The following is a 25,614-nucleotide window of genomic DNA, read 5'->3' as shown; positions in this document are numbered from 1 at the left end:
TTACATTTAAAATTTTGTTTTTGCTAAGACAGTCTAGAGTAGAAGGTAACCATAAATTGCAGAGAAGAAATGTTTACATATGCAATATTTGATATGATTTTCTTTTATTAATCCATTTAATACTTAATTGTACTTCTATTGAAACAGAAGATCAGCTCTTCTGCTCTGAGGTTCTTATATTGCCACATACCCACACATAATGACTTCTGCAAGAGAAAACAGAAACTTGCATCAAGAATCAGAACCAGGTGGAAGCCAGAGGGATGCATAAAAAATGTGGTTAGAATGGGGAAAGCAGAAAAGTGGGAACAGAAAGGTGAGATCTTGATTTGATAAAGGTTTAGAGGCAAATGGAGCCAAATAAATAGTTATAAAATAGAATTGTAAAATAAAAAATGAGATTTCTTTAGCCAGGGAAGCCAAACCACCAGGAAAATGTAGGAGTGTCACAGTAAAGAACAAGAGAAAGAGAGTGGGAAAATGCATTGCTCTTTAATACAGGGAGAACAAGGAAGACTTAAGATGAAAGTCTATCAACAATGTGAATTTCCAAACAGCAATTTGTCTCTCATGCAATGCTACTAGAGTTTTTCCTGCCACAGAGTAGCCATACTGGTCCTTTAATTTCAATCTATTTCTCTTAAAAAGGGATTTTGTCCTTTTTTTTTTTTTCTTTCTATATGCCCTTTCTACTGTTTGAGGGGTAAACATTTTTTGTGGAGGTAAAGCACCCGGCATTTCAAAATCCTTAAGAAATTCCATCTCAGAGGGCTGTGAATATATTTGTGAGAAGCACACCTCATTTTTTAGGTTGCCTATTCTTGTATGTAAGTGTAAGTTAAGGCTGGTGATTATGTTCTACAAAGGAAAAGACATTCGTTTTCCCTTTTTAACCTATTGGAAGTATATCATTAAAAATAAGCAAACAAAAAACAACAATCAAACCAGATAAAAGCCTCTTCAAATTGAAGAGATTCCTAATGTGACCTTTATCCCAGAGTAAGAAACTGTTCTACAGATTCCTCCCGAGCCATGGAGCTGGTGGCCCAAAGAGAGGTGGTGGCCCAAAGATGAACAATGCTGAGAATGAAGTTCTTTGCTACAACTCATTATGAACCTTCATTTTTGTCGTTGTCCTTTGATCTGCCCAACATGTCACACAAATACAGCAGAAACAGAATCTGCAATACCTAGAAAAAAAGAAATTCTTAGCGCTGGTCTATTTCCTCCAGGAAATAATGTAATGGTTATAGTTATCTGTCAGTATAAGCATGGTAACTTCAAAAACAGATATTAGAAGAGATGGCTAATAGTTTTGCTTCAAGAAACTACTCAGAAAAAAAACACAACAAAAAACAAAACAAAAAACTACTCAGGCACCTGGATGGCTCAATCAGTTAAGCAACTGACTTTTTGTTTTGGCCCAGGTCATGACCTCAGGGTTGTGAGACTGAGCCTTGAGCAGGGGTCTGCTCAGTGTGGGGTCTGCTTGTCCCTCTCCCTCCTCCTTAGTCCTTCCCCCTCACTCTTAAGTGCTCTTTCCCTCTCTGTCTGTAAAATAAATAAAATCTTTGAAAAAAAAAAAAGAGATGACAAAAAAACCAAAATGACTAAGTACCTAAATAGATGAATGCATCTGAAATCTTTATGGCACTCATATGTATATTGCTTAGAGGAATACAGTAATTTATAGGATTGTTTTAAATACAATTTGAAATTTCAAACTCTAAGATTTAAACTTCAGCAAAATTTAAATAAATCACAAAAGTACTATGCTTTCTTAGCACACAAGACCATAGATCTCAATATCATGGTGGAAGCAATAAGTAGTCCATTTGAAAATTGGATGTCATTGTAATGAGCTATGTCTTTAAAATTTCTTGGGGCATGGGATGCTGTGTTATACCATTGTCTCTAAGAGACCTGTGATCATCATTAGGTATGTAACTTTCAGCAAATATTCATTTTCAGGAAGGATTTGGACCCCTGCATAATTACTAACTAAGCAGGCCCTTCAAGGATCAAGTTGGAACACAAGTAGAGAGGAGAAAGTATTTCAACTCACTCTTAGTAGCTGGGGGCTGAAGGAGAGGAGTATGTGTGTGGTGTGTGTGTGTGTGGGGGGGATATACAGTCATAATTGAGGCAACTATGGACAAACATCAGAGCCTAGCCAGAGCCTTGAAAAAGCCACCCTTCGGCCCAGATCCAGGTACCACAACTTTGATAGGTAGAGATAATCTAAGTTTAGTAATCAAGGTTCCATGAATAGCACCAGTAATTTATCTTCAAGTTCCAAAAATGTAAAAGCCCCCATGTTGCTAAAAAGTAGAAGCCTGACTGGCTTAATAGTGCTCTGGCTGGAAGATTTCTGTGATGTTCACTCTCCTTCATAAATAATTTAATTACAAAAATTTACTGGGGTGATAGAACGGACCACTGATTAACTCTCATGGATCCTACATTATGGAACTATTGGCCAAGTGTCACCAGACTGAATCAACATATAAACTCTCAAACTTTCCTATAACTCTCTTTTCGCAGTCTCACTCTCTGGAGGGCTCTACAGTTTTTAAGAAGTTATATACATGTTAGGAATCATTGTAATGAGAAATTAAATGGTCACTTTAATATGCAATATAGTTGGGGTGGAACTTGATTCATAAACTGTGATTTTCTAGATCAAGATTTTAGTATATAGCATACATTTTAGAACAGTTTAAAATACTTAACTAGCTATTTTAATTTGGCTTGTGGCTAACCAAAAACAAAGCTGTTATTCAGTAAAAAATGTATTATTTGGTATTCACATCAGCCCCTTAATTCCAGTATATTTTTTGCTTGAATCTGTAGGTGACAAGGGGCATATTAAATCAGAAACAATCCCAGTGATCAGATTTTCATACACTTTGCCACAAAGAAAAAGTGCTTCTTGCTATCCTCGGGCAGGTATCAAAATGCACAAATTGAGGAAAATTGATTCATTTATAAAAAAAATAAATTTGGGGGGTGTCTGGCTGGCTCAGTTGGTGGGATGTGCAGCTCTTGATCTTGGGGTTGTGAGTTCAAACCCCACGTTGGGTGTGGAGCCTACTTAAAAAAAATAAATGAAATAAATAAACTTTGGAGATGTTTTTGGGAATTTCAGCCTCCTAAGTTGAGGGTTTATATGGTTTTTGAAATTACCTTTGGTAAATTAGTACTCTATCTTATCATATTTTGCACATATTTGTTTTCCCTGCTGTCCTTCTTCTTTTTCAAAATGTGAACATGTATGACGTGTCTCTCTAAAGAACACTATTTTATTTTTATCAATTAGCTAAAGAATGAAAATTATTCTGTAAAAGTGATCTGAGTACACTGGAAGCATACTATGGACTTAAATTATAAGCATACAGGCTCATAACTTTAATATTTTCAAATGGACATTTAGCCTGAAGTTTTAATTAATTAATTTATTTTTTTAAAATTTTTATTTATTTATGACAGTCACCGAGAGAGAGAGAGAGAGAGAGAGAGAGAGAGAGAGAGAGAGGCAGAAACACAGGCAGAGGGAGAAGCAGGCTCCATGCACCGGGAGCCCGACGTGGGATTAGATCCCGGGTCTCCAGGATCACGCCCTGGGCCAAAGGCAGGCGCCAAACTGCTGCGCCACCCAGGGATCCCCTGAAGTTTTAAATATAAATTAATGACTCACCACAAATATTGCCTCCCATTTTAACATGGGCATAGCCGTCTACTCCCCATGAACTTCCCCAAGAGTTCCGCACAATCCAATATGGAGTACTTCCTACAAACATAAGACAGTAACAAGCCTTTAAAAATTCAGTTTTTTGTGAATGCATGTTTCTTTAAAGTTTAGTTCTTGTTTAGTAGCTCTGAGCAAAATATTAAAAATGTAACGTGATGCCTACATAAACTAGCTAACTAAATGTGTGCTGTACTTAGTATCACACTCCAATTAATGGAAAAATATGTTTGAATCGGAGCGCATGAAAGGAAAATATACACACAATTCCAGAGAATTAGGAAAAGGAAAAAAAAAAAAGAATTTTAGAGGTGTATGATAAAACAACAATTTCTTTTCTTTTTCCCCAACAATTATTCTAAACATTCCAAGTGGAGAATGCACATTATTTAAATCATAAATTATCATTATTTTAACAAGGTTGTCCTCAAAATTGATTGGGGGGGACCAATCAATTGACATTGACCCATGACATGGCAGGATATTTATATATAGAAGTCTACTGAAAATCTGTAAAGGTCTTAGGAAGACTTAGACATAGAAGCACCAAATTTCAGCATTTTGAAGAATGTTGACCATTTGTCAGTCAGAGTTCAAGCTGGAAAGCAATCAAGTCTTATCAGCACTTACCTATTTTATCAAATCCAGTTATGAGAACAGCATGATTTGCTTCTCCACTAGAGCAGTGGTGCTGTATTATTCCTCCCAAATAGTCTTGCCAACTCACTGCATCTACTACCACTACCAATGGGCCAAAGGTAAGAAGTACTTTTGCCATTTCATCTTCTTGGTCACTATCGAAAGGGGAAATTCATGGTTAAGGAGTTGTTTTTAAGGTAAAGATATTTTATAAAAATAATCTATTTAATCTGTGTATTGTTAGGAGTAGGTTTGGTTGCAATTACAGAAGACCTAAAAGATGGAGACTAGAATTCTGGGAGACTGGGTAGTCTAGGACTGCTATGGATCTCCCAGATAGCAGGAAGCCAGAATTTTTCTATATTCTTGTTCAATCATGTGAGGTTTCCATTGCCAAGGCCATTTAATGGTCCAAGGTGGCTGCTGGAGCTCTAGCCATTTAACACATGTTTCAGAGAGTAAAAGAGAGAGGTGCTATATTCCCGTTGAGAAGACTTCCCAAAAGTAACACACACATTCTGCATATGTCTATATGGATCTCATTGGCTATGACTCAGTTATGGGGCTAAGTTTAGCTTCAAGGAAGATGGAAAATGGGGTTTTGTAGCTACCTGGCAGTGTTCAGCTACTATAGGGGGATTCTTTTAATAAGGAAAGTAAGAAGACTGGATGCATGGAAATATATTTCTGCCATACCATGTGAGAATCCAGACTGACCAAATTTATGTGAGAGAATGCCAAATGCAGAAACCATAGTGTAGGGTAACACAAAGGTGGCAAATGGAATTATATGACAGAAGCAATGTTAAGATGCCAGGAGAACTAGTACTAGATTGTGAAGTCTGTGAAAGACCCAGTTATTGCTCTCACACATGGACACCTACTGATAAAGTCTAATATTACACAACATTTGGCCATCATCGATCTTGGAAGTATGATTAAACCATTATTTACACTTTTAAAGGTCAACCTTATGAGTGAAGGACACTGAAACCAAGTTACTGATATTTCAAGCCATTAAGATAGCATGTGGTAGTTTATTGCTGCTGCAAGCCATGGGTAGATTAGTAGCTCCCAAAAGTAAATAATCCATCATCATATCCAGCTGGGGATCAGTTTCTATCAAGGGGCTATTTTGTCCACAAGTGGGGAAAAAATGGAATGGAAAAGAGAATTTATTGAGACAGAAACTACACATTCATTCTAAACATTTATATTACCTGTTAATGTGAAGATCCTTTTTTGGAGATCTATAAGCAGTCAATTCTAATTTTTGCTACTGTAATAATAACCTGTATTCATTAAGATTACCCTGAGACAGGCAAAATTACAAAATTCCTAAAAGGCAGCATAGTAGGATATAGGCTTTGAGGTTCTGCATACCTGGCTTCAAATTCCAGCTATAGACTAGAGACATTCTGGTCACACTGGAGTCCAGTGACTCAAGCAGGTAACTGACTGAAGTCACCTATGTCGTAAAATCAATATAAGGATAAAATTGTAGGCCTAAGTTTTATAGCAAGCCTAACACATAAATTATACTCTAAATTTAAAATAGTTTCCTTTCCTTATTTCTAAATTATCTAATAAGCGAATTTTGGTTCACATAGGTTTTTAGTGTATAATGTATATTTTCTTGTATTCAAACTTTTGAACACTTGGTGTTCAAAATTTTGAATATTCTTGTTATCCAGATATGACAAACAGGATTCTCTCTGTAAAAGAGTGCACAAGTGCCTATATCTTTTTAAGATAATAAAAGATATACTGTAAATATATGACCTCAAAGGTCTAGGGGTAGGGACAGCATGATGGAAAGAGAATGATCAAGAAGGAAATATATTTTTTTAGAGTGCAATTCTAAAAAATTAACATTGTAAGATCAAAGAAACAATTGAGTAATAGTCTCTGTTTTGAAGCAAGAGTAAAGAAAATATATAAAAGATGCTGGAAAGTATGAAATAGGAGGATATGCCATAGTCTGGACCAGCAAGCAAATGTTCCTTTTTGCCCCAGAACTGATTAGCATTGCTATCATTTGTGTTTTAGAAAGATGCTGGCTTTTAGTAAGTCAAAATATACTCCAAACAGCATCTTTTTTTCCATTATTAGCCTGATGTAGAATTACAATCGACCACTGAACTGGAGGTTACGAGTGCCCAACCCCTACACAGTTAAAAGTCCGAAAGTAACTTTTTGACTCCTCCCAAAACTTGTCTACTGTTAACCGGGAGACTGAGTGATAACATAAGCAATCCATTAACCCATTTTTCTATGTTATATGTACTTAATACTGTATTCGCACGATAAAGTTAGAGAAAAAGTTTTTATGAAAATCAGAAGGAAGAGAAAATACAATCCTATACTGTACTTCTTAAAAAAAATCTGCTTCTAAGTGGAACATGTAGTTCAAACTTGTGTAGTTTGAAGGTCAAGTGTACTATCGAAATACGTATTATTGATTAATGGATATATTATCAAATCTTTCTCTATGCTTATTATATTTATTTTACAGATAAGATACAAATCCTACATTCTTTAAAGAATTCTGAATTTTATTGTTATCAAGATTTAGTGATTAGGTAGGTTGGTAGGTTACCAACCCTTCATGCGAATGTGGATTTCTATCTTCTCATTCCTAGAATTCAGGGTGTTGTACTGTGCTCTAGTTTTTCAATCCCTTGTTATATGGAGTTCCTTCTCTGTTTAAATAGTCATCCTCATATTTAGTTTGAGTTTTGAAATGTCTTTCCTGAGGTCTGATGAACAGGGCATGAAGAATCCTGGGTATAGATGGTCATTTTACTTCAGGACTAGACTATGCTTTTATGATTCAGTGGGGTTTTGCTCATTTGGTTGGTTGATTGGTTTCATTTTTAGATCCTTTCAGATTCTACAGAAGATTATTTTGAATCCAAGCCTGGATTCATCCTTGACTCACTTTTCTCTCATCCATATAATCCACATAATCTTTCAATATATTCTGTGGGGCTTTATATTCCACGAGGGGTATTAACCTATTATGTCTCATGCCTAGACCATTCTTCTAGTGCTGCTCCAAGGTTATCACCTGATAACCTTTATTACCTCATCTCCTACTAGTCTTGTGCATCTTGGGACTACAGTCCCTTTGGCTTCCTCATCGTCCTTTAAATATGCCAAGCATGTTTCCGCCTCAGAGCCTTTGCACTTCTGGCTCCTTCTGCTTGAAACAGTGATCTCCAAGATGTCTGCATGGTTACGTTCCCACACTTCTCCAGGTCTTTGCTCAAATGTCATCCTCTCAAGAAGCCCCTCCCTTTCCCTCACCCTGGTATTTCCTCTTTTTCCCCACTGTTTTACTTAATTCTCTGTTATTATATCGAACATTCTGTACATATTTTAATGTTTTCTTTATTGACGGTCTCTATCACTAAAATATGCTCAGGGTTTTATTGTCTGTTTTGTTCACTGCCGAATCCCCAGAACCTGAAGCAGTGTTCAATATATATTTTATGAACGAGTAAATCAATGAAAGATCTTTCAGAGCCTAACACAATTAGCTCAGCACTGTATTATAAGAATCTTTATTATATTCAGTGTAAATGTAAAGGTTTTTTTTATAGGGACCTCTTTCTTCTTAACCAAAGGGTTAGATAAAATACGCTTCAGGTCCAATGCCAGTCACTTTTATATTCTCTCTCTCTAATTCAGACTCATGCCTATTCTTCCTTTTTGTCTCATTTTTTTTTTTCATTTTGCTACTCATGAGGGATTTCCTGAAGTTTTTAAGTGACATTTTGTAGGGTTAGTGGGGTTTTTTGTCTTTAAAAAACAATTTAAGTGTCATTTTGAAAATCTAGTTCCTTCTTGTGCACATGCTTCCCTTACACTCTCAAGGAATCGAGAGCTTATAGAGACACACTTCCTCATTTTTGAAAGTGTGTTTCCCTCACAAAAGATGTGGCACAATGCACTCAGTGACTCTATACATTTTATTATAGATTGTCTGTAGCCTGCCATCAGTGGAATTGAGGCTCTCTGGTGTGTGGTTCCTGAGGTCACCCCGAGAGCCCCTGAAGACAGGAGCTGTGCTGACAATCTGCCAGTCGTCTGGTACACTTAGGCATATTTAGAGGGGTTCCATTTTGTTCAGTGATCTAATGTCACCCTTGATTTCCTTGAGCTCTCACAGGCAGGCACCATCTGGATCAAGACGTCCTTTAATGTTCAGTATCAGTATGTTTTAGGGTCGTCTGTCACCTTGGCTGAATATAATTTACATTCTGCTTTCTGTTTCAAAAGAGTATACAAAGGTCCCTTTATATATATATATATATATATATATATATATATATATATATATATTTAAATGAAAATGGAGTTCTTTGAATTTTCCTTTGTCCTAATATCCCTGAATACCTATTTTACACCATATCAAATGGTCACAATGGTTTTCTAGCTGGCTTTCAGTTCTTTGTGTATTTTTTTTTAAACTACCACTTTTTTTTTAAGATTTTTTTTAAAGATTTTATTTATTCATGAGTGACACACACACACACACAGAGGCAGAGACACAGGCAGAGGGAGAAACAGGCTCCATGGAGGGAGCCTGACATGAGACTCGATCCTGAGTCTCCAGGATCACACCCTAGGCTGTAGGTGGCACTAAACCACTGCGCCACCCGGGCTGCCCTCTTTATGCATTTTTAAAGCATTTTTTAATGACTGTTTTCCCCTGAACCTATCCAAAGTTATCATGCCCTTCAGTTTCCAACACAAACCCCATTCTTCTGCCTCCTTATCTACCCCTGTACTCCCATCGTGCCTATAGCGTGTGCCACAGAATCTATCTCCGGTAGAGCTAGGTAGATTATCAGTAGAGCAAGACTACTTGCTTCTATTATGAAACTTTCAGTTTATGTTTTTCTTACAGCTGATGCCTTAAAAAAATGCAAGGGTGTTCAAAAACTACTTCTTGGTAAGGACTGCTTGATATTAATTGGAGAGTCTATACAAAGCAAATTTGGATCAATTCAACAGTGAGACAACATTGCAAATGACAATTAGGATAACTCAATTTGTCAAAAGGAAGGTGTTAAATATAAACTATACCTTAAACCGGATTAAAATGTGTTAATTCCATTATAAACACAAATGGAAAAATAAGTAGATCATACTTAAGAAACAACATCCATGGTACTCCATTAGTCTCTGTATCAAAAAGTAGGTCTCAAAACAATTACAAGTATGCAGTGATGCCTTCAATCCAGTTGTTGATTCTGAATGGACAACTGATCAGGAATTAATACAGAGAAAGACACAATAGAATAAGACAATTACCTGAAGTCATATGCAGAATAACCTCTGATTGAAAATCCAGAATGTGAATCAGAAAAGTAATGGCACAGGCCATTCTGTGCTTTAAATGGGTACTCTGAATCTCTCACCAGTTTTACTTGTGTCTAAAAGAAAAAAAACATCCAAAGTGTTCTCTAATTAAAATGCAGTTGTTTCAGAAATCAAATAGAACTTAACTATGATGCGTCAAAATAAGATTCAAGTTGGCCACATCCTCCTCATGTGGATACTCTTTAGGTTATTAAGATCTTAAATTCAACCTTTATGTGTTTGTTATGGATATTCTAAGTAATTAAACTCAGCATCTTTCTCTTTTACTCTTGTTTTTCCTCTATCTTCCTACCTTAGAACTAACTTCCATTTGATATTAGTCATTGCTTTTCTCCTGAGGTTGCAATGGGGCAACTCCATTTTCCTTCCAGAGCTTCTGGCTTTGTCAGCCAGTTTTTGAGATGCATTCAGCATAGGCAATGGTCAATTCAAGCATTCTTTCCATCCAAGTCTCTCTATATGCTATTTATTTAGCATATGCCTCATATTTTTTAGTTGTTGATAGACTATCCTCCTTTTCTGATCCTGGTCTTACAGAAGCCAGGGGATGCAGAACATGTACTCCTGGCATGTAGTAACTCAAAATATGGCAAACACTCAAGGAAAGAATATTCAAGTTTGGGAAATTCCAGCTTGACAACTTTTACAAAACGTAGTAACATCCTCATTGGCTGGTTTCATGAAGTTGATGCTGGATATAGGACCATGTCAGAGAGTGTCCTAAGAACATGGAACACACGGTGGTGTATTGGATAAAGCCCTCCAGTGAGAGGCAGAAGACTTAAGACACAGTCCTGATTCAGCCACTGACTTGGCAACATGACCTCTCCTCTCAGGTCTGATTTCTTCATCTACATAAAGTGTTATTAAATTTGCTGAATTCTAAGGTTGCTTATAACCACAGTATTCAAAAATCCTATGGCAATAAGTAATCATATGTTCTCATCTTTCTGAGACTTTATGCAATTCACATCTATGAAAAAAAAAAACATTTCCCTGTTAATAAATGCTAAGAAAGAAATATATGTATTTTTCTGAAAACAAATCCAGGTAAGATTTTTCACACTTTGATCTCTCAATGGCTGACCTGCCTGAAAGCAATTCATTTTTAAATCTGATTAATTCAAGCTCTGGACATCTAAAATTTCTGAATTAAAAAACATTCTTTGGTATATGAGAGTAACTATTTAAATTCTGAAACAGAGAGTTTAAAAGGCTGAGATACTAGTTACCTTATTCAACCAGTTCAAAGCATTGAGAGTAGAGCCTCCACTGCAGCCGTAATTATTATATGAACAATCAATGACCTGCTGTACACTTATGTCTGCCAAAGACTTCCCTTTTATTGCATATGCAGATTCCACAGCACCCACCACACTGAAGGCCCAGCATCCTCCACACTGCTTAAAAATAGAAATAGCATTGTATTTATTATCAAATAACCTTCAAACCAAGTTTGGCAACATCTCTAAATATCACAAGTTATCAAGTTTTAAGTGAGTACAATTTAGCGGCCTACAGAATATTAATGGCCATCTTGTAGATTTTCAAACTGGCAAAAGAAAGGAAAACCATAATTCTCTTTTAAGCACCAAAATAGAATTATTAGAGATAAATTGGTAATCACTATTGTCAATTAGATAATGCAAGGTAAAAGCGAATTTTAGCGATAGAGAGAACACTTGGATGATCTTTTAAAGACTAATTAGTTCACTGAATGTGACTTCTGTTTTTATGAAGTGCTCCTACACCCACCCACTCTTCAATCCATCTTGTTTCTTCCCTGATACTCTGCCTCTATGGCATCCACCGTCTCCACCCTAAAGGGCAGAGGCAGTGATGAGGTGACATGGGATGAGGATGTAGTTGTCTATGCTCCACTATGCTCCACTCATTATTTGAAGGACGTAGGAGCTGAATGAATTACTTTTTAGGCTGTCAAGGTGCCAGCATGGGCATATCACAGATATACATAAAATGTCATAACGATAAAAACCCACACTGGTCACTCCTCATTCAAACATTGGCTGGCAATCTTCCTGATTCTGGATTTATTAACTTGATTTTACTGGATAGACTAGAATAAAAGAATAAAAAGGCTGGTTCTGAAAAAAAGGGAGAAGATGGAGGAAATGAAATCAAGGGTCATGCACAAGAAAGAGGAATCCATAGAAAAGGCAAAGGTAAGAGTAAGGTTAGGAGTTGGGCATAACTGACTTCATCACTAGACATGTGCTACGGAGTTAGGCAAAGAAAGGAAGGAGAACAATTGGTTGTCTTTGTGAAGTAGTGTCGAGCAACTTTATGGCTTTAAGTGTCTTATTATGCCAATATTATTCCTATGGCATAGGAAGATATGCACTAAAGAACTCTATTTCTAGATTTCTACCCCTTGGGAAAAGTGAATACAGGTTGCTAATACCATATCTATAGCTAGCTTTAGTTTACCTCCCTGTAGCTGCCCCAGGAGGGCAGTTTCTGCTCAAAAAATATCTCTCCAGTATATTTCTTTAATTAAAGATTACTAATTGAATTGTATTCCTTTAATACAAGATAGATGCTTTCTGGAAGGATTCAGTTTCTGGCTAATTCACACTTCATTATGAATTCAATAATAAAGCAAATGATTTAGTGGTAAAGTTTAAATCATAACAATAGATATTTTTAAAAGAATAAGAGAGGGCAGCCTGGGTGGGTTGGCGGATTAGTGCCGTCTTCAGTCCAGGGCGTGATCCCGGAGATCCGGGATGGAGTCCCACATCGGGCTCCCTGCATGGAGCCTGCTATCCCTCTGCCTATGCCTCTGCCTCTCTCTCTCTCTCTGTGTGTGTGTGTCTCTATGAATAAATAAAATAAAATGTTAAAAAAAAAAGAATAAGAGATATACAATCTGAGAAATAAAAAAGTATCATTACAACTAGACAGTGACTGAGAAACTGCTTGGTCTAAAACACTACACAGTGGGGGGGGGGGGGGTCCCTGGATGGCTCAGTGGTTTAGCTCTGCCTTCGGCCCAGGGCCTGATCCTGGAGGCCTGAGATCGAGTCCCACATCGGGCTCCCTGCATGAAGCCTGCTTCTCCCTCTGCCTGTGTCTCTGCCTCTCTCTCTTGCTCTCTCTCATGAATAAGTAAATAAAATCTTAAAAAAAAAAAAAAACAACAACACTATATACAGGGAGGCTGAGTGACCTACTGAGGTTTCCACTGCAGATAAATTGAGACTATGTTCCTGTGGTTAAGGGTCAATTTCCCCTGGTTGGCTGACATTTCCTATGCCAATGGGGTTGCAGAGGAGTAGGTTTATCTTCATTTTTTTTAATTTTAATTTTTTTAAAGATTTTATTTATTCATCCATGAAAGACACAGAGAGAGAAACACACAGAGACACAGGCAGAGGGAGAAGTAGGCTCCATGCAGGGAGCCTGACGTGGGACTCGATCCAGGGTCTCCAGGATCACATCCTGGGCCGAAGTCGGCGCTAAACCGCTGAGCCACCCAGGCTGCCCCCCAGGTTTATCTTTAAAATAAAAGTTGGCCTTGATACCTGCCTCTTATTTCACCAGAGAGCAGAGAGTCTTCCTTCATTGTCATTTCTGGATGACTGGAGTGTGATTTTACCCAGAGAAATGATGGCTTTCATTGCAAGTTTGATTGTACTCACTCAAAGGTGACTTCCCATGCATGCTAAGATAATTCAAAAAGAAAAAAAAAAAAAAAAAGCCCTACAACTCACAGTCTGCTGGTTCCTCACTTGGGTTACAACACGTTTGTCCCGCCAGTCAAATCTTAATGGTAAAGACACATTGCGTATGGATGTTCGCACCTCTGCTGGGTACCTGGGCGATCTGGAAGGTTTGCTTCTTAAATAAATAGCTGAATAGAAACATGAGATAAAAAGACAGCCACAATTATGTTATAGGGAGGGCCTCCTGGGATTCTTTCTGGAGAAATTTTTCAAACACAAACAGTAGCTTTCCCGTAGAGCTGGCCATTTGTGATTTTCCTTTAGAACATGAAATGCAGACACTGGAAGCTACAAAGATAGGAATTTCTACAACAGGAATGGAACTGCCACATAAAATGACTTGTCTGATAGAACTCTGTCAATAGTAAAAATAAGTATAATTGACATCATTAGCTTTATCATCACCCATGGAACTGTGGATGTGCAGAATAGAAATGACACTAAAAAATTGCAGAAGGGATGAAACACTGGCCCTTACAGCCACATGGAAACATCTGTAATTACAACATTTAAATATTAAGCAATAATTAGAAGACAGTAGCCAGAAGTCTATTTTTCTGTCAGCACCTGGCACATGCATAACATTCAGTATTTAATAAATGTTAAGTACGACTTCATTTACTACATTCACAATTAAACAGTTCCTCAAAAATTAAGGAAACAAATTAAATTCAGAAAACCAAACAACTAATAGCAAAATCACACCATACCTTTAAACTCTTCAGGAGACAAATAAGAAAATTGATTTATTCCATAGATGGCACTTGAGTTTTCACGAGGGAATACAGAATTCAAGTATCGATGTCTATTAAGACTTTCCTGAAAAAAGAAAAAGGTTAATTCACATCATGTATGTTAACTTTGCAGAGCAATGTATGTGTATCTAACTTGGACATATTTTTCAGGTATTAGAAGTCAAAACTTGATTTATTTCCTGCAGATCAGAATGAAAGATTGCATTAAGACCTCCAGATCAGATTTATAGACATTTGTATGAAAACTATTATCTGATTTCAGGTATATTTTTGAGGCAGGGAGAGGTATGTCTTAATGCATATATAATTCCTTTTCACTAAGCATGTTGAAAGCACAAACTGTGTATTTGTTTAACATACTGGAAAAAATAAAATGAATTGAGAATAAACCCGATACTAGTAGAAACCGTTCCCAATAGGCACTCATTAAACAATTATGAAATCGGAGAGTGTGTCTTTATCTTTGTATTTCCAAGCACAATGTAACAGAGCATGAAAAAAAATAAGTAAATAATAAATAAATATGATTCCATTGGAGCTTTATAGACCTCTCCATCTCACTAAGGGTAAAAAGGCTTTGTGAAAGATATATAATCCTGGAAATGTTCCAGGAAGATAGATTGGCTTCTTTATCTGGAGAGAAAATATCACCATTTACAGATTCCTCAGCTCTGAATTTTGCGATAATTTATCTGAAGCTTGACTTTGATGAGAACGTGCCTCAATTTCCTAATGCTAACCAACTCTGCATGATAAATAAAACTTCAGAGGACTACTGTTTTGTAAGTTTCCAACTCTAGCTTGTAAATATTTGTTTATGCATTTTGTGTTTATTGTGTGTCTGTCTCAAAAACCTGTAAATAAAAGGAGGGCCTCATCACTGTATCCCCACACTGAGTACATGCCTAGCACACAATGAGGGCTTACTTAATATTTGTTGTTGAATAAATACACAAGTGACATTTTACATACATCATGCCTTTAATAGCTTTAGGCTGTTTATTTTTAAGCAAACTATTACTGGAACTTATCATAATCTTATTTTGTCCTTATTGACCATGCCTGGAAGGATTGTTACTAAAATAATAAACAGTTGTTAAATTTTAGTTACTTAAAAATAATCCTGGTAAAGTGGAGTTCTGAATATAATTTAGTGAGGAGATTATAAACATAAAAATAGAACAGAAACACAAAGCAAATATCTTTTGCCATATTCCATGTGACAAATATGAGCCAGAGACTGCTAACTGCTAAGGAATTTAAAATGCATTCATTTTGTCAGTATTGGTTGAGCATCTTTGTGGGTTAAGAGTAACCAGGGAAGGCATTGAGAATGCATGACACTTGACTGCACAGGGAAGTATTCAGTAGTCATGAGAGTGGGCCTCAGAGACGTCCATCTGTCCATCTATAAGGAGCTTATGCGCAGTACGCTGAATTATCACAATTACACAAACAGAGGCCACGGTTACAAAGGCTGCATCTAGCCAATGACTGAGCCTTGAGGCTGGCCTATTTTAGGGAAACATGGGACTCCCCTGAAAGCTGGCTGATGATTAACAAGTCCCTGATGGTTTCTCTGACCCTTCCTTGGGCTGCACTGCAGCCTGAGGCACTTCCCCCAACCATTCTTCACTTTCTCCTCCACTCAGGGTCAGTTACGTTGCAACCAGACAGCTCTCCCTGACCCTCTCCTCATTTCTCTCAGTCATTGGTCTTGTGATAAAGAAATGAAAAAAAAAAAAAAAAAAGAAAAGAAAAGAAATAAGAAAGGATATGACAAAATTACCAAGAATGAAAAAAGAGCCATCACTACAGATGCTTCAGTCATTAGAAGAATATTTCAAAAACTGTAAGCCGGTAAGTTTGATAACGTGTATGAAATGGACAAACTCCTTGGAAGTCACCAATTACAAAAGCTGAATGTAAGAGAAATTGAAAACTCTAAGCCCAGATGTCTTGATAGGTGAATTCTACACAATTAAAAAAAAAATACCAATCTTATACACATTCTTTGAGAAAACAAAAGATAAGGGAACACTTTACGCCTTATTTTATAATTTATAAGGCCAGTATGACCCTGATTGCAAAACCAGACAAAGACATCTCAAGAAAATAGAACAACGCACCAATAGCCCTCATGGCTATAGATGCAAAATCCTTAAGAAAATATTAGCAAATTAAATCCAACAATATATAAAAAGGACAACACATCATGACCACGTAAGGTTCATTAAAAAATGTTACACTGGTTGAATTTTTGAAAATCAATCAGCATAATATACCACATTAGCAGAATTTTTAAAAAGGAAGGAAAATTGATATTTTCAGGTGATGCAGAAAATGCCCTTGACATAATTCAAAACTAATTCATTATAAAAATCCTCAGCAATCAGTGCATGACAGAAAATTTCTTCCATGTGACTGTGGGAATCTACGAAATACCTGTATCAGCCAGAGGCCAACTTCTCAAAGAATCGCATTGGTGAGTTTCGTATGTCATTCCAGTGCAATGACTCCTGTCATCTCATGGCTGTCCACAGCCCAAGCTGAGGCTACTTGATATTTACAATGTGACTTCTTGCCAAAGACAAAGACCTCTAAACCCCAAAGTGCTCCACTTTGTCCTCTCCCTGACACTAATCTTCATCCTCCTTTTTTTGGATTTTGCAAAACCACTAATAATATTAAAAGTGCTTCCCATGAAATTGTGAACAAAGCTGAACAATGCACAATTCCCTTGCACATTTGCATACACAGACAGTAGATTTCTCCAACCTCTTCTCAGTTCGCAATACGTGGCTTAACCACATTGCCATGCAATCTTTGGCTATATATTCAACCTCTTTGGTCTTTTTTTTCTTCACTGACAAATGGGGCAATTCTGACCTGGAAGAATGTGAGGATTAAATACGAGATTGTTTGGAAAACACAAATTACAGCCACTGACAGAAAAATATTAAATACTCCCATGCTGTATCTTTTTTTTTTTCTCTTTTGAACACAGAGCGTTTGGATATAGAAAATGTTGTTCAAAGACCGTGCTTTCAGGTTTCCTTAATGTGGGGCTAATCTTTCTCATGGAATTAGAAATGATCAACTATCTATTGAAAGAAACAGATAGCTTTTATAGTAAAATAATATTATCAGTATATCCAAGAATATCTATTCTATTTGCTGTAACAGTAGGACACATATCAAGTCCACCTAACAGAATGTCAAATCACTTAAATTTTAAAAAGCCCTGTGTCTCCTTTCTAGAATGAACTCCTCTTTCAAGTGACTTTTCTGGTCTACTTCAATTTCTTCCATGAGAGCAGATTTCATAGAAGCATCGCGAACTGTGATTCTATTGAGCCTCTGCGCCTCATCATGTTAACAACCTCTGTCCAGAGTCAATCATCGGTAAATGATCAATCACCGCATGTTCTTAACATAAGGCAATGGAGCATATCCTAATGATATAATAGTATAATAAACTATACATACAGTACAATAAACGATCCTAAAGTCATATAAAATATTAAAATGAAAGACTTGAGCCTTAATTTCACTCATGAAAGAAGAGAGTAAAGTATTGAGAAGTATACAGGAAACATCATAAGTAGTTTCGAAAGTCTCAGAAGTGTGAAAAACAGACAGATCATATGATGGTGACCTATTTTGCACTTAACAATATGTGGTGTGTGCTCCCTTACGATGAATCCATGCATCGGTGGGATGAGCTGTACATCGATTCATCGCTACAGAATCAAAAGGTACTTTGTAAGACCACCTTTCGTTTAGCACTCTAAACTCATTCTCACTTCTGTTACTTGGACTTTTCCCTTAATAGTCCTCATTTGCAGATTCTGAGGTTTGGTGTAGGATAAATCATATATTGTACAGATGGATTTAAATTGTTCTCCTTGCTGGTGCTTTAGTTTCTAGAAGTTGTAGTAAGTCCAGGGATAAACCAAAAGGTAAACTATTTGTATGCAGTGTTGGTGCACTGCTGAGAATTTCTCTCCAACTTGGGAGTTGCAAATCTTAGATCAGTGTATCTCTTCTGAGGCAATCTCCCTCCTTCCTCCCCTTCCCTCCCAAGGACTTTTGGCAATCTGGAGACATTTCTGATAGTCGCTACTGGCACCTAGTGGGTATAGGCCAAGGACACTGCCAATCACACTACAAGGCACAGGACAGCTCCCCACAACAAATAATTATCCGTTCTAAAATGTCAAGAGTGCAGTTGTTGAGAAGGCCTCTACTAGAAAAATAAAAATAAATACTTTGACAAAGTTTTACTGCTTTATTACAAAAGTTGCTTTACAAAAGCTGCCTACGTAAAGAATATTTTACATGTGTGTTGACATCTGTGTAAAAATAATATGCATGCATGCTTATCATGCAAAGTAAAATGAAAAGAAATAGGTAGTATTGTCTGTGTGCATGCATATAGGCTGAGTTAAAAAGACACTCTTGAGAATTGGTGGAAGCGATTATTTTTCTAGTGTATTAGTCTACATTTTTCTATTTGTTCACTGAAATAGGCATTACAGTACAATGTTTAAATATGCAATATCCATTTGTTAGGTTATAATTTCTTAGAATGTGGCACGTCTTTTTCCCCCACTGACTCAGAAAACCTAGACCAACTTCTTATATGTAGAGAATATCAAAATATTGGATAGAGAGATGGACAGCTGGACAAATGAATGAATAAATTCTGATCCAAGATTTCAAGTTCATGATATATTTCCATTTTGGCAATGCATACGTTAAGCTAGAATTACTGGAAGTGGTCACTTGAACAACAGTATCTTACATAAAATTCACCCATGTTAGGTAGAAAATGTGGTTTAAAGCATTCTTGTATAAGAGTTCACTTGGAGGACATAAACCATATTTCAAGGGGCTGATTATGGCGTATACGTGACCCATTAGTTAGGATTGCTCGTTATAAAAACGCTATGATCTTCAACTTACACAGAAACAACATGCCTACACATATATATTATTTTATTTTATTATTTATTTATTTTATGTCATTATGGCAAGAATTTTTAAGGTGACGATTCTGAAATTTTATGCACAAGTCACACGTGTATCGGCATGTGAACACGATCCTGAAGTGAGAACATATGACTTTGATTAGTTCCACAATTGGGTCTGTGACTTTTCGAAGGCATAAGAATACCAACCGATCTGTGGCAAAATGATGAGCATCAGTCAGTATCAGTGCACGCCTCGGTTTCATCACAAAGAAGAGTAGGCTGGATCCTAGTTAGGTTCTTCTTGAGTGCTAGAAGTTCTAAAGCAGTGAAAGAACAGAGGTAGGGGTCACTATCCCTTGTCCCCTCGTCAGTTATCCTGACAGGCATCCCACAACAAACCAAGGAGCAGCCTCGTCTTCACCCAACAATAATGTGACAATAGCTTGTGGGCAAGTATCATAGATGTCATCTAACTTCCATTTAAGAAATAGTCCAAGGAATTTATGGAAATACACAAGGCAGGGATGACGAGACCCTTTCACCATTCTCTGAACCCACCACCATGAAAGACACGACTCATCAATTGGTCACTTTCTCCAAGAGTCAGAATTTATTCATTCATTTGTCCAGCTGTCCAACTCTCTATCCAACTACAATCCCCTAAACACTGTCCAATGCCATATTTCAGGCAGCCACTACTAATCCATCACTTTGCAAACATGATGTGATCTATTTGCTATCCCTAAATAAGAAACAAAGATCCAAAGACTATAGCTCTATACAAATCTATAGATTTGTTCACTTTTTTTTTTTTTTTATTTATGATAGTCACACACAGAGAGAGAGACAGGCAGAGGGAGAAGCAGGCTCCATGCACCGGGAGCCTGATGTGGGATTCGATCCCGGGTCTCCAGGATTGCGCTATGGGCCAAAGGCAGGCACTAAACCGCTGCGCCACCCAGGGATCCCCAAATTTGTTCACTTTTTATGGTATCTATAGATTCTGGCCCAACACAGAGTACTTTATGATTCTATTTTAATTTTTAAACTTTATTTTTTTTAAAATGTAAAAGATTTATCCACATATTTATTTGAGAGAGAGAGAGAGAGAGAGAGAGAACTCTGGAGAGCAAGGGAAGGGGCAGAGGGAGAGGGAGAAAATCTCCAGCCGACTCCCTGCTGAGTGCTGAGCACTGAACAAGGGCCCTTATGTGAGGCTGGATCCCATGACCCTGAGATCATGACCTGAGCTGAAACCAAGAGTCAGATGGTCAACCAACTGAGCCACACAGGCGTCCCTATTTTTTTAAAACTTTGACTTCATTGTGAAGCAAGGACATTTTCTAGATTCTGCACACAATTTACCTGATGGGTGAATAGTGGGGAATCTCCCCCAATTCATAATTTGACATCTTACAGAAGCAAAGCGTTGTGGAGTTATACTGAGTTGACACATCCTTCACCTACCCTGCTAGGCCACATGCTCCTGGCTGCCAAGGAAGCAAGGCCTCTTCTTTCTTTGCCTGTGCCCAGCCCTCTACTCCAGGTCCAGACATCTAGATTCTAACACCAAGAGGTGTTCCCGGGCAGCCCGGGTGGCTCAGCGGTTTAGCACCGCCTTCAGCCCAGGGCCTGATCCTGGAGATCTGGGATCGAGTCCCACGTCAGGCTCCCTGCATGGAGCCTGCTTGTCCCTCTGCCTGTGTCTCTGCCTCTCTCTCTTTTCTCTCTCTCTCTCTCTCTCATGAATAAATAAATAAAATCTTTAAAAAAAAAAAAAAGAGGTGTTCCCACTTTCCAGCAATGTGTTCTGAAGTCTAAACGCTCTCGTTTCTGGGCATCCATTTCATGAAGGAAACTCCCACTGGAAGCAATTGCTTTGGAGACTTTTCCAGGCTTTTTCAACTCAAGTTTTTTTAAATGTACTAAAAACCTTCATAACTGCCCTCCTCCACTTAAACTCCATCTCCAGGCATGGATCCTTGTCTTTCTCCTGAGAAGAGTTGCATTTTTATAATAGACATTTGCCTCCTGGATATAGGGCTCTTTCACAGGACCAATAGGAGTAACTATGTAAGTAAATATACATGCTTATAAATGCCAAAAAAATACATTTATGACTTGGGCCTTCTTGTGCTTCCAAACCTGCGACATGATTTTCTTGAGGAGTACAGCAGCCCCTCTAGGTATTCAGTCCATGAGTACGTTATCACTATAGATAAGATTGACTGTTTTCTCCCCGCAGGGTTTGGGTCACCACCACAGCCACCAAACTCAGGACAGGGGTAGAACACAGGACAGAAAGTTTGTAGCAATTGTACTGGTGCTTCTGGTTCACAAAAGCTAGAATGTAGCTCAAGAGCAATAAAGCAGAGACAAAAGTACACATCTTGGTTTGGGCAAAAAACAAGAATGGGCAGAACCAGGTTAAGATTGCGACTTTCTAGACACTGGAATTTTCTAGAGGAGAGAGGAGAAGAGCACAGCTACAGAATCCCAGGAGGCGCGCCTGGATGGCTCGCGGTTGAGCATCTGCCTTGGCTCAGGGTGTGATCCCAGGGTCCTGGGATCGAGTCCTGCGTCAGACTCCTCCTAGGGGACCTGCTTCTCCCTCTCCCTGTGTCTCTCTGTGACTCTCATGAATACATAAATTAAATCTAAAAAAAAAAGAAAGAAAAAAAAATAGAATGCCAGGAGAAATCCCAAGACTAAAGCAGCAAGAAGCCAAAACTTAATTCCAGGAAGCAGTGCTACTACATGCTTACGTCCTTTGGATTTAGAATGAATCAGTTTTCTCTTGTCATCAAATGATGACATCTTCCCTGATTAAAATAAACTGTCAAGCGGTATCAGATACACAGAACCCGGCGACGCAAACCCTAAATCGGTAGCTCAAGGTCACAGGAAAACCTGCTTGTACTCCGCTAACTTGGTGCCTTCCAGTTTTAACGCCGGGGCCATCAGATTTTACACGATCATAAAGAGCCTCGAAAATAACGTGGAAAAGAAACAGAACGTGCCCTTTTCTCAGAATCCGCGTGCACCTCCAAGAACGTTAGGGTGAGGAGCCCCGGGCCGCAGGGCCAGAGGCGGGACGGCGCCAAGCGCGGGCGCTCGTCGGGGCGTAGCGATCGCGGGTCGCCAGCGCCCCCCGGCGGCAGAGGAAGAGCCGGAGTAGGTTCTCGCGACCTCTAGGAGACCCGGCCCGGGGACCTGCTAAAACGGGAGCCCGGGGAAGCACCCCTTGCAGCAGATGAGAATACTCTGGACGGGTCCCTGGATCCCGGATCCCTCAGGGCGCGCCGTTCACGGCCCGGCGGCACTCCCGGGGGCCCCGGGACCGGGGCTGCTGCCACGCGGCGAACGGAGGGAGAAGGGGCCGGAGATCGGCGGCCCGGGCCTCGGGTGGCGGCGGCTCGCGGCGGCCCAGCCCCCCCCTCCCCCCCCGACCAGGAAACACACGGGGCGGCGCGCGATCGGTACCCGGAAGGCGGCCGCCGGCGGCTCGCGGCTCCGCGGCTCGGTCGCCGTGAAGGTGGCGCGGGGCTGCGCGGACCGGGCGCAGCAGCAGCAGCAGCAGCAGCAAAGCAGCCAGAAGCACCGCCGCGCCCGCAGCTCCATCCGCGCGCCCTGCGCCCCCGGCCTCCGCCCCCCCGCCCCGGTCCCCGCCCCGGTCCCCGCCCCGGTCCCCGCCCCGGTCCCCGCCCCGGTCCCCGCCCCCCGCTCTGTGCCCCCGGCCCGCCCCCTGCACGCAGGCCCTGCCCCCGGCCCTCCCCCTCCCCGCCCCCTCCCCCGCCCGCTGCGCCGCCCCCCCCTCCACGCCCCCTGCAGCTCCATCCGCGCGCCCTGCGCCCCCGGCCCGCCCCCTGCACGCAGGCCCTGCCCCCGGCCCTGCCCCTCCCCGCCCCCTTCCCGCCCGCTGCGCCCCCCCCTCCACGCCCCCTGCAGCTCCATCCGCGCGCCCTGCGCCCCCCCGGCCGGGTCCCTGCACCCCCCGCCCCGCCCCGCCCCTCCCCGCCCCCTGCACGCCCCCTGCAGCTCCATCCGCGCGCCCTCCGCCCTCCGCCCCGCTCCCTGCGCCCACTGCACCCCCCCCCGCCCGCCCCATGCTCCGCCCCTGGCCCGCCCCTGCGCTCTGGCCCCGCCCCGCCATTGGCCCCGCCCCCCTTTACCCCTGGCCCCGCCCCCTGCTCCCCCGGCCGCTTTCTCTCTCGCCCGCTGGCTGCTCCCGGTCGGGGTTTGCGGGGCGGGAGCCGGGGGCGGGCTGCCCGGTTGCCCCAGCGCCCGGCCCGCGGGGTCACTTGGTGGCGACTCTGGCGGCCCTCGCCGATTCTTTTTTTAAAATATTTTATGTATTTATTCATGTGAGAGAGAGAGAGAGAGAGAGAGGCAGAGACACAGGCAGAGGGAGAAGCAGGCTCCATACACCGGGAGCCCGACTGGGACTCGAACCCCGGTCTCTAGGATCACGCCCTGAGTGCAAGGCAAGCGCCAAACCGCTGAACCACCCAGGCGTCCCTCCCCTTCTTTTTCTTATTCCAAATACTTTCCAGCTTCTCAGCTTTGTTCGTAACAACCCATTCTTCATGCTTTCCTTCTTGTTTTTATTTATTTATTTTTTCAAACCACAGCACTTCATATTAACCCGATCCTGGAGAAGGGACCGCAGAAGGAACAAAAGTAATGTTCAAATCCCAATCTGGCACCATCTCAGATGAGGGATTTTTTTTTTTTTTTTTTTTTTTTTTTTGTGGAAAGGGAAAAAGAAATCCAAGAAATCCTCTTGAAGGATCCTCTTGAAGGAAAGCAACCTCTTTCAAATGTCCACTATTGTGGTGTCCTGGATTACTCCTGGGGCAGCACACATCTGTCTCTCAAATCGAGAGTGCACAGGAAATGTAAATTCTGGTCCAATAGGTCTGGAGTGGGGCCTAATTCTGCTTTTCCAACAAGCTCCTCAGGCATGTCGCTGCCACTGCTGGCACGGACCACACTTGGAGTAGCAAGCACTGCACCACTGCTACTGTCTGTCCAGTTCTCAGGAGGAGGGCGGGGATGGGAGGAGGCCTGGGGGTACAGAAATTTCTGTATGCTTCTGTGGTCATTCTGCCTCTGTTTCTGTCCTTGGGCAGTGAGTGGTAACTGGGCCGCAGGAGACCAGCTATGTAATTTGCAGCACCCAGTATAAAGTGAAAATGAGGGTCCTTATTCATAAATTATTAGGAATTCCGAGACAGCAACAGCAGAGCATTAAACCAAGTAAAGGGCCCTTCTAAGTACGAGGCCCTGTGTGACTGCACAGGTCCCACATCCATAAAGGCGGTGCTCGTGGGCCTTTATATGAGAATCTTTTCTAAGCAAGGCTTCCAGAAGTCCTCAAAATCGATGTCACAGCCCTCTTAGACTTTCTAGAACCACCGTCTGATTTATGCCTTTAGTTTTTGTCTAGGTAAAGTGACTAATACTATTCTTTGATGCAAAATTGGTAATAAAAATAACATACATCTGTTTTGAGTATTAAAAGGAAAGACACGAGAGTCTTTTTATATGCACGTATGATGAGATATATTGCTCTTAGAATGTGTAATGGCAAAGATTTAATTTAGAAAATACGTTCACAAATCAATGCCCATCTCAGCCTCTTTAGTTCTTCTGCATCCAGTCCTTTCTTGTGAGTCACTCAAGCTAACAATTCTTATTTTGAAATGGAGGGTTGCGTTTAGATCATAGCTACCGTTTATTAACAACCAGTGAGTCAGAAAATTTAAGTATAGCAATAATTCTTAACCCAGGGTAGTTGGTACTATAAATGAGCTATTAGAACTAAATTTACTTCCTAAACTCACATCAACAAACATTTATTGAGCACCTATTAGTGCCAGGCGTTGTTCTGGGTAATGAGGATATGTCAGTGCATGATTAAAGAGACGAAAATCCCCACCCCATAGAGCTGGCAGGCGGTGAGGGGAGATACACACAGAATCAGTGGAGCAAATTGAGGATATGCTCATGAGGATATGAGGATAGCCCTCATTTTTGCTCACGTGATGGAGCAAAAATGAGGGATAAGGGAGAGTCTGGAGGGTGAAGGAATGGGGTTGCAATTTTAAGTTAGGTGCTTGAAGCAGATCTCGAGGTGGAGGAGACGCTGATCAAAGAGACGAAGTAAGATACCCAGGTATTTGAGGGAAGAGAAATTAAGATAGAAGGGAGAGTCAATGCAAAAGCCTTAAAGTGGAAGTATGCCTTCATATTCCAGAAACATGAAAGGAAAGTGAGTGTGGGATAGAGTGGAAAGAGGGGAAGAGTAGAGGATGAAATGAGAAGCTCACAGAGTATATAGGTCTTTGCAGGCTAGT

The 25,614-nt window shown here is 40.3% G+C and overlaps 1 protein-coding gene across 1 annotated transcript; it reads right to left on the bottom strand.

Moving 5' to 3' along the window:
• Nucleotides 1-634: 634 nt before the first annotated feature.
• On the bottom strand, nt 635-22,882 carry CTSO (cathepsin O). Its single transcript, XM_055336590.1, has 8 exons — nt 22,739-22,882; nt 14,235-14,343; nt 13,513-13,652; nt 11,011-11,178; nt 9,710-9,831; nt 4,379-4,542; nt 3,698-3,790; nt 635-1,190 (listed from the first exon to the last, which is right to left on the bottom strand). The coding sequence occupies exons 1-8, from the start codon at nt 22,874-22,876 to the stop codon at nt 1,156-1,158; spliced, it is 969 nt and encodes a 322-aa protein (XP_055192565.1). The 5' UTR covers nt 22,877-22,882; the 3' UTR covers nt 635-1,155.
• Between the last annotated feature and the right edge of the window lie 2,732 nt (nt 22,883-25,614).

Source organism: Nyctereutes procyonoides, unplaced genomic scaffold (genome assembly GCF_905146905.1).
Source record: "Nyctereutes procyonoides isolate TBG_1078 unplaced genomic scaffold, NYPRO_anot_genome, whole genome shotgun sequence".
In the NCBI taxonomy this organism is placed as follows: Eukaryota; Metazoa; Chordata; class Mammalia; order Carnivora; family Canidae; genus Nyctereutes; species Nyctereutes procyonoides.
Note: the sequence above shows the minus strand (reverse complement) of the source record. Positions and strands in the feature narration are given on the sequence as shown.

Bases quoted from the DNA above. Each gene is read 5' to 3' on its own strand.
- CTSO (XM_055336590.1), bottom strand. From the start codon at position 22,876: ATGGAGCTGCGGGCGCGGCGGTGCTTCTGGCTGCTTTGCTGCTGCTGC. The intron at 13,653-14,234 runs GTATGGTGTGAT...GTTTCTATTCAG, and splicing joins GTCTCCTGAAGAGTTTAAAG to CTATTTATTTAAGAAGCAAA. The intron at 4,543-9,709 runs GTAATTGTCTTA...CCCTTTCGATAG, and splicing joins TATTCTGCATATGACTTCAG to TGACCAAGAAGATGAAATGG.